Source organism: Crocodylus porosus, unplaced genomic scaffold (genome assembly GCF_001723895.1).
Source record: "Crocodylus porosus isolate Cpor-Errol unplaced genomic scaffold, CroPor_comp1, whole genome shotgun sequence".
Taxonomy (NCBI): Eukaryota; Metazoa; Chordata; order Crocodylia; family Crocodylidae; genus Crocodylus; species Crocodylus porosus.
The window spans coordinates 24,024,212-24,041,097 of record NW_017728909.1 but is presented as its reverse complement, the minus strand read 5'-3'; the positions used below and the strand labels follow the sequence as shown (position 1 = coordinate 24,041,097).

At 39.1% G+C, this 16,886-nt stretch overlaps 1 protein-coding gene across 3 annotated transcripts in view; it reads left to right on the top strand.

Annotated features, from left to right (window-relative positions):
- The window catches only part of ADAMTS12 (ADAM metallopeptidase with thrombospondin type 1 motif 12), a 344,985-nt gene that overhangs the window by 291,563 nt on the left and 36,536 nt on the right, over positions 1 to 16,886 (top strand). For all 3 annotated transcript variants that reach the window (XR_002100368.1, XM_019531927.1, XM_019531926.1), the window contains exon 17: positions 12,157 to 12,283. Coding sequence is in view for 2 of the 3 variants with exons in the window: in XM_019531927.1 (XP_019387472.1) it covers positions 12,157 to 12,283 (127 nt within the window). In the remaining variant the exon portion in view is untranslated. The remainder of the gene's footprint in view (positions 1 to 12,156; positions 12,284 to 16,886) is intronic.

Here is a 16,886-nt window from a genome sequence, read left to right as displayed (position 1 = left end):
CTTTGCTGTCCGAGCCCCCAAGGTCTGGAACAGTCTGCCAGCGGAGGTGGTTCAAGCACCTACATTGAACACCTTCAAGAGCAAATTGGATACTTATCTTGCTGGGATCCTATGACGCCAGCTGACCTCCTGCCCTTTGGGCGGTGGGCTGGACTCGATGATCTCCTCAGGTCCCTTCCAGCCCTGATGTCTATGAAATCTATGCAATCTATGAAAAATACAAGTAGAAAATAGAAAGAGCACAAAATATAAATACTAATTATTTTCCTTTTGCCAGGGATACCTATGCCTAACTTTAATAAAAAAAGAAGCTATAGAACAGCATTAATCTTGTTGGCTGATTATACCATATGAGCAATTAGCAAAGCAAAAAGTCAGCCATGAACAGTGGGTCTCTTATTTTTATTTATTCATTGTGTATTTTTAAATTATACACTGTGCAATAATATAATATAAAAGTGCAACAATCTATGCAAGATAGAATATGGAGGAGGTCAAATGAAAATTAAAAGTTGGACGTATAAGATATTACGTTGTCAACTGCTTAAGACCGCTAAAAGGCACAGATTAGGGAAAGAAGAACAGTTTCAGCTGTCTTTAAATTGTTTTACTTTTGTTACTTCAAAAAGTATGGTAGTGTCACAGTTTCAAGTAATTTCTGTATTTTCAAATTTTATGTTAGAGTGGCATACAGAAACAAAACAGGAACTGAATCTGCAAAACAGCTTATACTTCCTTTGTAGAAACTGTTATTAATTACTATGATAGTTACACAGACACCTTTATTTTTAATTATTAATAGACTGTGGTAGTTGACTAATAAAACAGTATTTTTAAAAGTACACAAACTCAGTACAGGAGTATCTACAGTATCCTACCTATTGCTGTAGTACTTGCAAACAAGTTTAAACAAAAAAAAGGTTACGTACAAATTAATATGAGAGCAATTATAAAAGGTAAAACATAAAACTGCAGAGTACCTGCAGTTCTTAAGACCTCCTACAGTACAGATGCAGGGCTGTTTCCCGAAAAGAAAGGTATACTGTGACAAGTTAATTAAAACAACTTGCTAACCACAATATCTAAAAGTACTCATTTGTTCCCTACTAGATTTATCCTTATCAAATTTTAATAAATGTTCTTTTCCTGCACATATAGTTCAGAAAATTACAATAGTTCCCATTTGTGTTTGGGAGGGCCTGACCAAAATTTAATTTAAAAATACTAAATCTGAAAAACACATATCATATCCGTATAATTTCAATATACATGGAATTTAGCAGTAATCCAGGAATAAAAGATTTTCTTCCATATTTCCTATTCCCCTAGTTCATAATAATTAAGTTACATCTAAGCCAAACTCACAAGAAGGGCTACAAACAAGTATAGGTGCCTTAAAATAAATACTCAGAGTGCTAATGAAGAACAGATATGATGCATATACATAATAAGTAGAGGCAAGCAAATCATATTTAAGGGTGCAAGCTGACTGCTGTATAAATTATAAATTTTTTTATCTTTAAGAATATCACTTGCTGCTATAATTCCTTTATGTAAGGAAAATATGGTAACAGGCTGTTGATAACAGGGTTAAATTCCAGTGTAAAGTATCAAAAATGTCAGGGAAGAGTAAAGAGATACTGCTCTGAGAAGCATGTCTGGAAAATGTTTCTGTTTTTCTTAAACACAATACTTTTCAACTTCCATATTTAAGATTCTATTACCACACCATTGCATCCTTACAAAGCCTTTTTTTGGTGAATACAACTAGGAAATTGAATTATGTTAGCGTTTCACAAATATTTTCTATTTGAATATAGTAAGAACGTGTTTTCAATTCAGGTCGGAGCATGCGCCAGTCAAACTGAAGTCATCACCACAATAATTACTTAACTGTTGAATAAATACTATAACAACATTACCATAAAGTGTAAAGAACACATCTGCCATACATGGCCCGACAACTACAGAGTTATTTTTACTTTTTGCATAAATGCAGTTTTGTAGAAGATTTTTTGAGCATTTGTTGAGGATTTTGCTTCAAAGCCCATACACTCCCATCCATACAGCAAGATATTTAAAACAAATTGCTGAACTTTAATTTAAAAAACGTTGTCTTGTCTCTTACCACATGTTGTTTCTTGTCTTGTAGTTAGAATATAAACCCTTTGGGACAGGGAAAATCTTCTAGGATTTGTTTATCAACTAGGAGAAAGGAATCTTAACCTGACAATTACAACTTTTAGGTGCTATGGCAATACAAATAAAGCCAGTCAGTAATTTGCCAGAAACCTAAAACATGTTCATAATATAATTTTGCTTACTGAAAGTAAAAGGAATGGTTATCTTAAAATTTGAAACATGTTTGCTCAAATACATGTGCATAAAAATAAAAGAATCAGGATAACAAGTGATAAATTGTAAGATAGCAAAACAAAGATAAATTATGAACTGTCAAAGGTATTTTCCTTACTCCACTACAAATATTTCCTAATGATATGCTGACTGGTTTTATATACTGATGTGACACTCAGTTAAAATTATACTAAAGACCCACAATAAAGGACAACTCCAGATTATTTGTACGCTCTGACAAGTAGTTAACTTCAAGGCTACCAATAATTTTAATTTATCATTCCAAACCCTTTCAATATGGTGAATTTAAAAATCAGAGAAACTGCTTGGCTTCTGAGTTTCTTAGCATCATTTGTTGATAACTTTCAAGAATCTACTTTGAGTATCTACTTTCTGCAGTGCTCTGGAGTGCCTAGACACAGAAGTCTCACAGTTCAGAACAGGACAGAAACATTCAATGTACTCTCAAGGTTTGTTGCAGAACTCTGGCTACGTCTACACGAGACACCAACTGCGCAGCAGCTGGTTACTACTACTGCACAGTAGTGTTGCATGGCACAAAGCATGACACGACGCTACTGTGCTGTAGTAACAAACTACTGCACAGTCAGCATCACCAAAAAGTCATTCAGAAATGCAACTAAGCAATAACTCTGGTTGCTGAGCAGTCATTTAGTACCTGTGTATGCAAGTTCTAAATGACTGCGCAGCAACAACTGTGCAGTCAGCATCTCATGTAGACGCAGTCTCTGACACTTAACTGAGAAATGAATTACATAAAATTAAACACCATTTTAAAAGGTCCTTTTCTCCATCTTCATACAGTAATTTCTATATCACTGAAAACTACTGAGAGTTCACTGCGCTCAAACTCCCAAGATCATAAACTATTCTGTGCCTTGATTTACAGGCACTTATTTGGCCGGGGGAAAAAATATATTAAAAACTGGACACTGTGCGCTCATCTATATGAGAGCTCGTCACTATGGTGACGTACCACATCTCGTTATGGCGTGTCACTATGGCAAGACAAGTACTAAAAATAACTGTGTGCCACCAGGACGGTGCAGTAATGGCTGCTACCACATCGTCATATAGTACTTCCTAAAGCAATTACTAAACTACAGTGCAGTACCAACTGCGCCATGGGGGGTGGGGTACGTGTAGATGCACCCGGCAATGACAAAAAGAGATCACCATTTTAATTTTGAACATCTAAGATATGAAAACAGGAAAAAAAAACAACACTTAGTACAGACCTTGAGCAGTCCAAGGAACTTGAAACCTAAAATGGAACCTAAAAATCCCAACATGCCCATCTTTATACTCTCTAAATCCCTGAGAAATATAGAGAAATTATGACTACTCCAATTTATAAAATGGTAGCTGTCCCTCAGTGAGTACCTATGCCAGCTAGAGATCATGGAACAGCAGAAGCACACCATTTTTAAATACTAACCTGAGCACAACCCTAACATGTCACTCACCTTTCTTGGCATAAGGGACTTAGCCTTCCTCCAGCTAGAATCTCCCAGTGCCCCGTTCATGAAGCCTTAAAGCCCCTTTGCACCTCAGAAAGGAGCAGAACTGGAACACCGCAAGGCAGAAAAAATGCAGAAAATAAACAACAACAACAAAAACTGCAGTAAAAATGACAGTGAGGACAAAACCATAACAAAACTCACAAAGATACAGATGGCAAGGTACCTAGTATAATGCTGCACACAATCAGTGTATTTTAAAATAAGGAACCTATCATTTTACAGGTCATTCAGACTATTTTACATTTCCCATTATAGGAGACTGTGACAACCTTTATTTTTGAGATAGTCTGCTATGTCCACTGTTTGCAGCAGGCCCTGGCAATTCAGCAGGAAAAAGCCCTCAAGCCAGAGAAGCAACTGTTCTTTATCCCATTAAATTCTGCTCAGGTTTAGCAGAGTTTTAAACGCTTTAAAAACTGCCGCTTGCATTTTCTGTTGCTTTTTTAATAGCTTTTTCATCACCCACCCATGTGTTTTGTCCTGGGGCTGGATATGCCTACACCATAATCACAACTATTCCTTCCATCAGCAATTACATTTTAGCTACCTTGGGCAGAACTGCAGTAACTACTATACACTGATAAACAAATCCTTCTGTCACATTTCTACTTTCGGGCTTCTTTATCCAATTCCTTTTAGGGTACCTTCTCAATGCTCTGAAAGAAAGAGTTTCCTCTGAACATCTTTCCTCAAGTTTCTCTGGTTCATACCCCTTTTCCCTGAACACTATCACTTCTCCCATCTCTCCGGGGTTTTCATTTTTCTTCCGCTTCTCCTTTTCGGAAGTACTGTTTCTGACAAGGGTGGCCAATATGCAAAACATGTCCACAAGTGGCATGGGCAGGCTCTCTGGTTGGCAAATGGCAGACCAGGGAGGAGACAGGCAACGCAGCAGCAGAAAGAGCAGGGAGTGGAAAACAGATAAGCAAATCAGGAGGAGAGAACAGGGCAGGGAGCAGAAAGCAAAGAAGCAGATTAGGTAGGGTCACAGGGCAGGGAACTGAAAGCAGAGCAGTCCATCAGGCTGAGGAAAGGGTATGCGAATGGCACTCGGGGAGGATGTTAGGCTGATTTGTGGCACGGCTGTCAAAAAAGTTGGCCCCCACTGGTTTACAGGATTGTACAAAATGGTTGCCTGCAATAACAAGGGACTGAACTCAGTAGGTCACGATCTCTTCCAGTCCAATCTATACTTGAAGAAAAGACATGACAGTTTCCTTTGCTGTCTTGGACCTCAGCGCATTAAAATCTTGGTAGATTTACTTTTGACCCTGGAAGTGGTCCATAAATTATTTAAGAAAGAAGGAAATAATGTTTATCTGAATACAACTTTCCATGTAATTAGATACATATACTATAAAATGAATATGTTAATATGACATTTTTACTACTGCTTTCTGATTTATTTTTTTTTTAAATAAGCAGTGATTTTAAAGGTAAATCTCAGCTGGAACAGTCTGCAAAGGATATATCCTCACATTTGCACATGGGGCCCTTGTTTCCCTGTCTTCTATATCCCCTGGAAGGGATGGAAGAGCATGTTTTATTTGGCTGTTCCTGTAGCCTGGAGGGGCCAAGCTAAAGATTTTCCAACACTTGGGTTAGCAACATATACATTTTTAAGTAACATATTCATCAGGGGAAAAACAGACTCTGGATCTATATCTATATCTCAACCCCTTCCAAACACCTTAGGAGCAAATATGGAGAGCCTACACACACACACACACACACGCACACACACACACACACACACACACACACACACACACCCCTTTATAAAGTAATTAATTCTTCAAAACTGTACAATTAAAAATACATAAAATGGTTTGCAAATTTGTAAAAGGTGTTACTTAGAATGTGTAATATACTTCAGACCACAGCATTTTAAACTGCTGAAAGTAGTGTTTTGCAGAGGAAAGGTTCTGTCATCATTAACTGTAGATGCACCAGAGGGAGTCAACATAACAACCGTAGCAACCTTCAGCTGTAAAATTACCAATCCAAGTAATACAGTACATTAAGTATGCCATTTGAGATATATGCCAACTTAAACCACCACATATGGCATATCTATCTAATTATCAATTTGTGTTTTCGTATGCAGAACTGTTCTAGTTTTTAAACATGTCAAGATGCACCATTTTATCTGAAAACATAATAAGATTTAGAAACACACTTCAGACAGAAAATGTCATCTTTGACAATATCATTAGGTCAATGCTGTGTTTTTACCATACGACAAACTAAAAGGTTCTGAGAAAAAGAAATTAAACATTAGAACAAGTCTCAAAATATTCATCTCTAATTGTGAATCAATGAAATTTTTAAGGAATGTTTTCAAACTTTAAATAGCAAAGAGTTCCTAAGTGCAGTTCTTAGTTTCAGTACTAAAAGCTGTCTTTTCTAAAATCAATCGAGTTTAAACGTTCTAACTACATTTTCAACTGAAAGAATTAAAGTTTTTCAAGTGAAACATTCATCATCTTAGCTGATAAGTCAAGCTTTTTGTCTTTTTTTTGTTTAAACTTGTCTCATACCAATTGCTTTGAATTACTTTGGTTTAGGCGTTCATGGACGCATGCACAAATACACACACAGAGAGCCTGTGTACAGAAGTTCATTTCTACCAGAAGAAATTTCTACTGGTAGAAAAACAGCTCAGGGCCTGGACTATACAGATGTTCCTCTGAACCTATGGTTGGAGAGCTTCATTGGAAAGGTCTCCAAGCCAAAGGGTACTAGAGGGTTGCTCTTTGTGTGAACCCCCATCCTTAGAAAAGCTCATTGCTTGACAGCCTGTCCTCTCCCCTGCCTGGAAAGGAGACAGCCTGTCAAGTAGTAGTTGGCAGCTGATGAAAAGCAGCAGGTGCCACAGACAGTCCTAAGAGGGATCCACCAGGGAGAATGCCCGCCATCCCACCAGTGAGCTGACTGGCAAAGAAAGGGGCATTCTCTCACAGTAGAAACCGTCCCAGTTTTCCCCAACAGAAGAACAGCCCCTGCTTCTTGCACTCCTACAGGTCAGTGCTCCCTGTGCTTGGCTCCAGTGTCCGAGAGCCAAGCAGAGGGACCAGTGCACCAAAGCCACTGCTTGCTTCTGACACAGGAAACTTTGCTGCAAGAACCTGACGGGGAGCAGCTGGTGGCTGCTCCTCCCTTCCCTATCTATGGGATGAAGGAAGCAACTAACCCCTGTGCCTTCTCCAGACTGGAGTCCCCGGTCTCTGGAAGTTATCAGGAGCATTAAGCTGAGGTAGTGTTAAGCTGAGGGAAGGTGTGCAGACATTCAAACACTTAGAAGCAAATTTAACCTTGGTTGTTCTCAGGTTATTTTTCTCCTAAAGTGACCATTTTTATTCTGGTAGAAAAAGCTTCAATGTCTATACACTTTTGTTTTCTGATGGGAGAACAATGATTCTCTCAATAGAAGCTGAATGCCTGTACATGGCCAATATGCTAGCACATGTGCAGACATCAGTTGCAAAGACAAACATCATTTGTGTTCATTCTTCATGTGCAATTTGACCTGACTTTACACAATTGCTACTGCAGAATTATATATTCCAACTGCAGTTCAATACAAATCACGCACTAAATATCTGATTTCAGATTCCCCAACTGGAACTTGTGTCACTTCAGTTGTTTTGGGTTTTTTTCTTTTTCTTTTTGTAATAATTCTGTACATAAGTAGCCAAAGAGCTCACATATAATTAGTATGAAACACCAGATAGTTTTAAGCTCCTTATTGCAACTTTTAAACAGTACTGGGTATTTTTACATAATATAAATTAGCTTTCCATAACCATCTTAATTTTGCAGTGACATTTTAGTAAAGAATTTCTGTTATTGATTTATTAAGAATTCTGAATAGTTATATTCATTCTAGCTGATTAACAGAAAATAAAAGATTGCTATACTCAATTTGATATTCAACTGACAGACTATACTTTCAAGCAGACCATCCTGCTATGGAATAATAAATCTAAATTCAACTCTAAAGAAAGGCAGAGCTTTATCACTGATTACACTAGAAGGACTGGGAACCCTGTAAAAGAGCTGCCTTCTGTCACATGTTCTGAAATCATATACTCTGAAGCTGTTACAAATAAGTGTAAAAGTTGAAGAAGCATGGCCTGTCTTTCAAATCATTGAGTGGCTGCATTAAAGTCAGTTAAGCACACATCTAAAGTTGACTACATGTCAGGATCTATAAGTACAAGCCTCTTTACTGAAGATACAACTTAAAACAACTAAATTAAGGAATATATCTTGACACGTTTGAATTTTTTCTCTAATATGTACATTTAAATCATTTAAATTAGCAAATAAGCTGATCTGTTTTACCATCAATGCTCTTTACTTCATTTCACAAAATAAATTCACTTGATTCAGTTTTGTATGTGTTTATACTTTTTGTTTTGTTTCTGGCTGCCCATCGTAACAAGACAATTAGTTAGGAAACATGGGAAGAAAATATTTTTAAAAATTGATTTCATTGTAGTTTAAATAAAATATATGAAACTCATTTTATTTTACTTTAGAATAATAATACCAGGCTGCACTAAACCTGAAGTTTGACTTTGGGGTGTCTCTTAAAGAGAGATCTTTTGGATGGAGATGTCCAAGATAAATATGTATTAGGACAAAAGAGAGAAGTATAGACAAGAGAGAAATATACACAAAAAATTAGTATTTCAAATGTGGAGAGTGAAAATATTTCTTTACTCTGACTTAAAAAGCTACTAAGACTCAAGCAGCACTGACGACAATCAATACAATATTGTTTATATGTTACATACTCAAACAATTTTGAGTTAGCTGTTAGCATTTGGAGAAAGATTAGCATTTTCCACATTAATAAATTGAAAAAAAAATGTAGTTTCATTCAGAAATCCTTTACAAGATCCTTTTCCAAAAGATATATTCTACATATTTGGCAAGAGTATAACAACAACATAGAGAACATTCTTATTCATGGTTAATCTCTGGTTCTAACGGATAATATATCGCAAAAAATTCTCATTTACAAACAAAAGTTTAGATCTATTCTTGTACAAATATTGCATCAAAAGATAGGATACAACTCAACATGGGGAGAAAAGTATCCATAATAATATATCTTGTGTAAATTTACAGGGTCAAACTTATTGTGCATTTTTAAGGCCTACAAAATGGTTACAACACAATGTATGCATCCATTCTGGACAAGAAGAACAGAAAGCAGAGATGCACTGTCATCAAACATCAAATCTAACCATGTTTCAAAGGTGGAGGTCTATCCCAAACACTTCTTTTTATCAGTTTTCTAAACCGCCAATAGCTGCAGATATGAAAAATCTGATGCATTACCCCAGCCCCCAGCCCAGAACGTAAAGTCATCTTTATTTTCTGAACCACAGCAGAAGAGGAAAATGGGTGGACAATAATGCATGGGTGGCTCATTAACTAGCCACCCATCCAACCTTATTCCCAGCCACAGATCCCTTCAGACTGGATATGTAGTTCAGGGAACATGGCAACAGCATTTACCTTTAATCCTTGTGTGCATAAGCTGCTGAGATTTTTCTCCCTTTTTTAGTACAAAAGAGGAAGAATATGTACTTATCTCCCTAAAAGGCAGATGAAAACGGGAAACAAATGCTCAGCATCTCCCACCCTAGAGTTGAAGGTTGTGTGACGTGTATGATGGGATGGAGCAGGGCTGGAATTGTTTAGGACTGTGTGGCCGGCACGCTGACCGCGTAGCATGTGAGACACGACGGGAAATGCAGCGAAGGGGTGTGTCACGGTGTGATGTGTTGGTGGTTTGGTTGTTCCGGGGATTCTTTTGGCCCGGGATTTGGTGTGCGTGGGACGTACTTTTGCGGACGGTCTGTGGCTCGGATCTTTTGGTTATTTGGTGTGCGTTGGACGCACTTTGGTGGGCATTAAAATGGGTGCGGGTGGCTCCCGTGTGGAAAACGAACTCCCTTGCCCAATTTGGTTTCTGGATCCGAGGACAAAGAGACTTGTCCCGTCTCGTTTTTGGGTTGGTAGTAAGTTGTTTGTGCTTTCGCTTTGCAAGCGGCCACCATTGTTGTATCCCTGAACCCCTGAATAAAGTATTTAAAAAGTCAAAAGTCTCCCACCCTAGAAAGACATGGGAAAAGGAATTTGCAATCCTTTCCTCAAAAAAGAATAAGCTTTCAAATATTATTCAACACTCCTGCTCTATGAGAACAAGAAAATATAAATGGTATAGGTCTCTCCTAAAATGGTCCAAAGCAGACCAAATTCACCACCTGACTTCAGACAACACAGGAAGAAAGCATTCCAGCACTTCTGTAGTTGTAAGGAGTTTTAATCTCAGTCACAAATGGGAAAATTGTTTTATAATACCATATAAGTTAAACATATTGAGAGTAACGAGGGATTTTAGAGATGAAAATTTATTTGTGAAGATTAACTATAAGAAACAACTGAACAAGATAAAGGAAACAGGCTAAATTGTTTAAGAAATGGGCTACACAACTTTCTACTGTTTTTGGTTTTGTTGCTGCTGTTTGCTTTTAAATGCCTTACAGCTGGTGGACAAAATAGTAGGCCATTCATATCTAGACGGATCATCTATAGCAAAATCAGAATTACTCCTTCACCACAGCCCAGAACGTAAAGCCATCTTTATTTTCTGAACCACAGCAGAAGAGGAAAATGGGTGGACGATAATCCCCTTAGAATGCAGCATTTAACAGCTATCTGGTAAAAGAGAATTGCCAAGTGAAAATTGCTACACTCTAAAGGGATTAGCACACTGGAACCTGCTTATAGCAGAGTGAAACGTTACTCTAAAAATGAGTGAAGCTTCAATAAGGAGAGAGAAACTCCACTGAAATGCACTGAAGTATCTGGATCTGTAAGTGGAGATTTACTGTAAGTAGATTCCAGTGTACCTGTTAAACTGAAACCCCATATTTTACCTATACACACACACAACAGTGTACTTCCTTGTAGTTAAGACTACCCCAAATGAAAATCTAGGTTGTTGTCTTCTGTATTATGTAAAAAGTGTATTGTGTTCCTTATACGCATCAGGTATCCCTGCTTAATCATTAGTGACTGTCTGTAACATTTTTTCTTTATGGCCTCACATCTGTAGAATACAAAAATTCATTGCTAGAATATTCTGTATTAATTAAAAACATTTAAAAAACAATGTGCATGTGTACACTCTGAAAATCACCAGTTTATCCTAAAGCAATCCATGTTTACGGTCAATGAGGAATTATTCTTATACCTTTTTCCTGATACAATGTGAACCTTTCCTCGTGCTTCAAAAAATCCCTGATATTCATGTGTCTTAAGGGGACTTCAGTGTACACAGGTGGCAGTTAGGAGGCTAATGAGTTAACTGCAGTAAAGAAAACTGTTTATTAACTTGTCAGCTGAGCTTATTAATTCAACAGAGCCCCCCATTACCTGCTCTCAGTTTTGACCAAAGGCTAAAATACTGCTGCCTGACTTAGTACAACTAGTCAGTGAAGCTGGTTTTACTCAGCTTTCTTAATGAGTTGTCGCAATTGGGTATGCTGTGGTGGTACATGCATTTAGCTCAATTGAACCTCATCAGAGTGACTAGTATGTGTGCTAATTTCCACATGGAGTAAAGAGATGATTGGTGATGTGGGTTTTTCATACTGCAGTTATTGCAGGCTGGGCACTGCTGGGGTTCTCATGAAGGTCTTTATGCAGTTGATTTCCTACCTCACAAAATACTCATTGCTTTCAGGGGAGAACATTTTTTAGATTGTTCATCCTGAACCTCATGTCAGCACAAGGGAACCAAGGGCAAATAACAGATATGTAGCATTCAGCTTAGGAAGCAGGCATTACATTTGTCTGTCTCAGTGAGTAGCTAAGCCATTATTATCTCTGTGGCTGAAACTTCTTTTAAAGAACTTAAATACTTTTTGTAAATCTGTGAGTTGTGTCCCATCCTCCAGTGACTCAGGTATGTCAGGCACTGGGATATGCCTCTTCTTCTTCCAATGCTATCAAGAACATAATAAATTAGGAAGAAGCATTCCTCCTGTTTAGAAAACAAAGTATAGCACAAGAGTTTCTCTTCAGCTTTGTTTCTTTTTTTCCTTTGTTTTGATAATTGCAGATGTTGCTTGCTACTGGAATGGGTGTTAGATGCCAAAACAATCCCTGTTATTTGAAACTTAGCAGAAAATCTTTAAAATTTAATATGCGTAGAAAAATGTCTCTCTCACAGGTATTAGGCGACAGATTGCCCACTGTGTGAGAAAGGGGAGTGGTGTGATCAAAAACACATTCTGTGACCCAGAGATGCAACCAAATGGACGACAAAAGAAATGCAGTGAAAAGGATTGTCCACCCAGGTACAAACTGTTAAGTATGTTAAGACTGTACTAAACAGGAGCAAGTCCATTCTGTGTATATAATTTAGTCCAAAAGAACCGTAATACCACATTAGGCCAATAGTCCATCAGCAGTCTCCACTAATGATAAGGTACCAAATGAAGATGAAAGAAACCTCCATACAGCAAATTTCAAAATAATCTACCCAAGAGACAAGATTTGTTACTATCAGTCCGTTCCAAGAAAGTTATATGTTTCATGGACCCTTAGCAGATGTGCAAGTGAAGGTGTGATGGAATCTGCTGTGGGATCCCCACAATTGCATTTCCAGCCAGGCCACAAGTAGCATGCTCCCATTGCTGGCAAGTGGCAGCCTTGTCAGTTGCTGGGGCTCCCAGCCGCGGGGCTTCACCATGTGCTGCCGCTGCCTGGAGCCCCCAGCTGATCTGGGGTCCCAAGCATGGGAGCCTCACTCTGGCCACACATTCAGTTAATGGTATGATAGGAACCAGACACAAAGTTATTGCGCATATTTTGTGTAAGAACTTTATGGCTTATTCCTTGTTCTACCATGCCTTTAATTGTATTAACATATGGCTGGGTAACAACATAAGACATGATTAACTGGTTAATCGTGTCTTAAATATAATATGGGCCATACATACATGCATCCTATTGACGCTATTGTAGCTCCAAATAGGGAGCTACATGTACCCTAGCCTAATTTTTAGAATCCTGTTAATCTTTTTGCCTCAATGATATTCTGTTGCAGTGTATTTTATTCTAAGTATTTATTGGCTGTTTTTGAAAAATGCATTTATTTTGAACAGCTTGAAATATTTTGTCTTTATTGGCTCTTCCTCTGACCTTGTGATAACAAAGTGTAAATAGAAATGTCCAGTTTATCTTCTCCAGTATTACCCTATATCCTCCTTGTGTCTCTTCTCAATTGTCTCCACTCTAAACCTTACTGTTCAGATGTTTTTATTCTCATTCATATCACTTTTTGCACTTGTCCCTGTTGTATTGTTTTAATGCTTGTTCATCACTATTGTCTGACTTTGGACCCTTTGTATTTATGGTATAACTTTTTGTGAGGTGGGCAATGAGGATTCAATACAATACTCCAGGTAGGAAGAATCTATTGATTTACATGCAGTATAATATTTTTAGTACAGTTTTCTTTCTCTCAGTTTATCTACCTGAATATTTTGTTTGCTTTTGCTTTTCCTCTTTCTTTGCAGCTGTCTGTCATTGTGCAGATGCTTTCAGTTAGCTTCCCAGACTTGTGCACAGGTCTTTTTCCTTAATGGTTCTAGTTAATTTACTTCCCAGTAAAGGTTAATTGCTTGAAATTGTTTTTACTAATGTGTATTATCTTGTGTTTGTCACAGTTGAAGTTCGTGATGGATAGTGCTGCTTTAAGATAGGAAATTTTGTATAGTTGCTGGGGGATTGGTGGTTTTATTAGCTTTTTCTGAGACAACAATGTCTGATGTCTCACTGGGGAAATATCTCGGAATGTGGTTACAGCCTATGTAAATAATTTTAAAAGTATAAATTTCACAGCTTGGTAGTAATTCTATGCAAATTGCTGAGGAAGTTAACTGACAGAAGAATCAAACTTATTATCTAATATCCTCCAGAATATCCTAAACAAATGCACTGGAGCATTTTGTATCATAGAAGTATAAACTGAGCTCTTTATTTCAAGGATGCAAGGCAATTTCTGTCTGGCTATTTGGAAGTTAAAGAATTCTTAAATATCATATTAGCTAGCTAGCTTCTGCTGCTCATGTTTAGAAATATCTATTGCATTGGCAGCCATTGGCATCAATGGCAGTCAAATCCTGCTGTTTGAGAGTAGGTTGCTGTAAGTACTTTCTTACTAAGCTGATGATACAACGATATTAAACATGAGTTCTGCACTTACTTTTCTATGGTCCATGCTGAAAATATTCCTTTACTTACTCCTGTTCTGCCTGCACTTACCCTTATTGAGGGAGGTTAGATCGCATTAAAAGTGGCCACCCAACCTAAGATAAGTTGGATTGGGGAGTTTGGAGGATGGAGGGCAAGCAACAAGACTTGCAGAGGGGTGGATATCTTCAGGGGATCAGAGAGCAAGTAGGATCCAATTGGGGAGCAGGGGGTAGGTGGGACCCACAGGCATGATCAGTGGGGTTGCGGGCCAGGCAGTATCTGGGGGAGATCAGGGGGTGCAAGCAGCATACACAGGGGGGTGGGAGGAAGGGGCAGATGTGATCCACAGGAGCGACTGGGAGGGCATATGTGTGATCTGCAGGAGAGATCAAGAGGCAGGTGGGTTCTGTGAGGGGTGGGGGATCACTGGGGTCTTTGTGGGTTTGGTGGGATCAGGGGGCTCTCAGTGTCTGTGTGTATGTGTGTGGGGGGGGGCTTGGGGCAGACCAGGGGCTATTTTTAGCTCCCTAGCCCCCCGCCAGAGAACCTACAACCCTGTCCCTCCTACCCCCCCCAATAATTCTTTGGCTCCTGGCATCCAAAACAATCACCATCCCTCCATCCAACTTTCTCTAGAATACTCCAGCACCAACATCTCCTTTTTAGACACGATGTTAAGTATCCAGAATGGTAAAATACAGACCACATTATACAGGAAACCCACAGACCAACATACAGATCTGCACAGAACCAGCGATCACCCTAAGCACACCAAAAAAGCTGTGATATACAGCCAAGCCCTCAGATACCATCAAATTTGCACTGACGAGGACACCCGGGATTGCCACCTCATCAATCTTAAAAAGGCTTTCACCCAACAAGGACACTCCTCCAGAGAGAGAGATCACACGTTTGAAAGAGCCACATGGATGCCAAGTGAAGAACTCCTGCAGTACAGAAGAAAACCCCCCACAAATTGCACACTGCTGTTTATGACATATCACCCCTCCTTCAAACCCATATGGAAAATCCTCAGACAATTGCAACCCATACTAGGAAGAGACCCTATTCTTAAAAGGATCTTCCCAGAGCCACCCATCCCAGCCTTCAAACAAGCACTGAACCTTGCCAACCTCATCACCAGAAGCAAACTTCCTCAAGCCCAGAACATACCAAATGGATCCAGACCATGCCATGACAAGAAATGCAAAACCTGCCAACACATCCCCACCACCCCCACAATCACTACACCCCACAGCAGAGCCATCAGCATTCCTGGATCCTACAATTGCACCTCCAAAAATGTAATATATCTCATCCAATGCACCAAATGCCCTGATGGAAAATACGTAGGAGAGACCAAACAACAACCGTGCACCAGAACGAACGCACACCAGAAATCTATTAAGGACAGGAATACCCAGTTACTGGTGGGGGGGGGGGCACATTTCTCACAAGAAAATCACTCTCTCTCTCCAATCTCTCAGTCCTGCTCCTCAAAGGAAACTTACAAAACACTTCACAGAGACGAACACCACTTCATCAGCCTCCTGGACACTAAAAATCATGGATTAAATATAGACATTGGATTTATGACACACTGTAACCTGCCTGAAATCTGACTCCCCAGGTACTTCTCCACTATCCATCCCCCTTCTCTCCCTCCACGCCCCCAGCCTCTCACCCACTGACTCCTCAATCTACATCTTCACTGCCTGCCTGTCTTGCATGCAGCCCAGCCCAGCCTCTGGCTGCTTTACTTTCCATTCCACCCAGGAAGAGCACACACCAACTGCTGAAACTTCCTGAGCCTGACGAAGGGTTTTGAAACCTGAAAGCTTGCTCAATAATTGTTCTCCAACTATTTAAGCTGGTCTAATAAAGATACCAGATTCACCCAAAGAACCTTGTCTGCCAATAAAACCAGAGGCACCCACAGCAGCTTGTGGGATGGAGGGTTGAGGAAGGCCTGGCTGGTCTGTTAGGGGGGAGAGGAGTGAAGAGCTGGGGGCCCCTAAAAATAACTTGGTGCCAGGGGGTGAGTAGGAAGAGTTTAGGATTGGTGCTAAGGCCAGCAGCTTGACTTTACCAGCCCTGAGCCTGCACAGGTAACTATTTTGAAGTTCGATATACTGGTCTAACCTAGATTGATTAAATTTGAGTGTATATCAATCCAGGTCTATCTTAAACCAGGTTCTGCCATTTTTAAACTAGTCAATATGTGCAGAATTTCTGTACAGTTAGGTTTAGTTTTATTTCCAATCCCTGAGACCGAGTCCAAATGTAAGGTCCATATTGAGAGCAAACTAAGTTAGATCAGGTGGCCATATTTAATGTTATCTAACTTCCTAACCCAAACAAATGTCTGCATTTAGCCTAACAGTTATTTCTCTTCTAAGGTAAAAATGTCTTTTATAAAGTACCAATGGTGGCAGTTGTTTGTGAGAAATTGTAAGTGTTGACAGTTGTCCATGGATTAAAGAAGTTTTGAAACCACCTAACAGCTTAATAACCAAGTCTAGTGATAAGAAAACAATGAAAACAATGCAAAACTAATTAATCGACAGTTGCATTTGGAACAAGCTTTAATTAAAGTGCCACCACCACCATTCTGAAACACAGGGACTCTGATTAGCACTCTCCAACAGATTCAATTAATCAAGTCTGCTTCATGATGTAATTACAGCCTCCCTGCTTGTC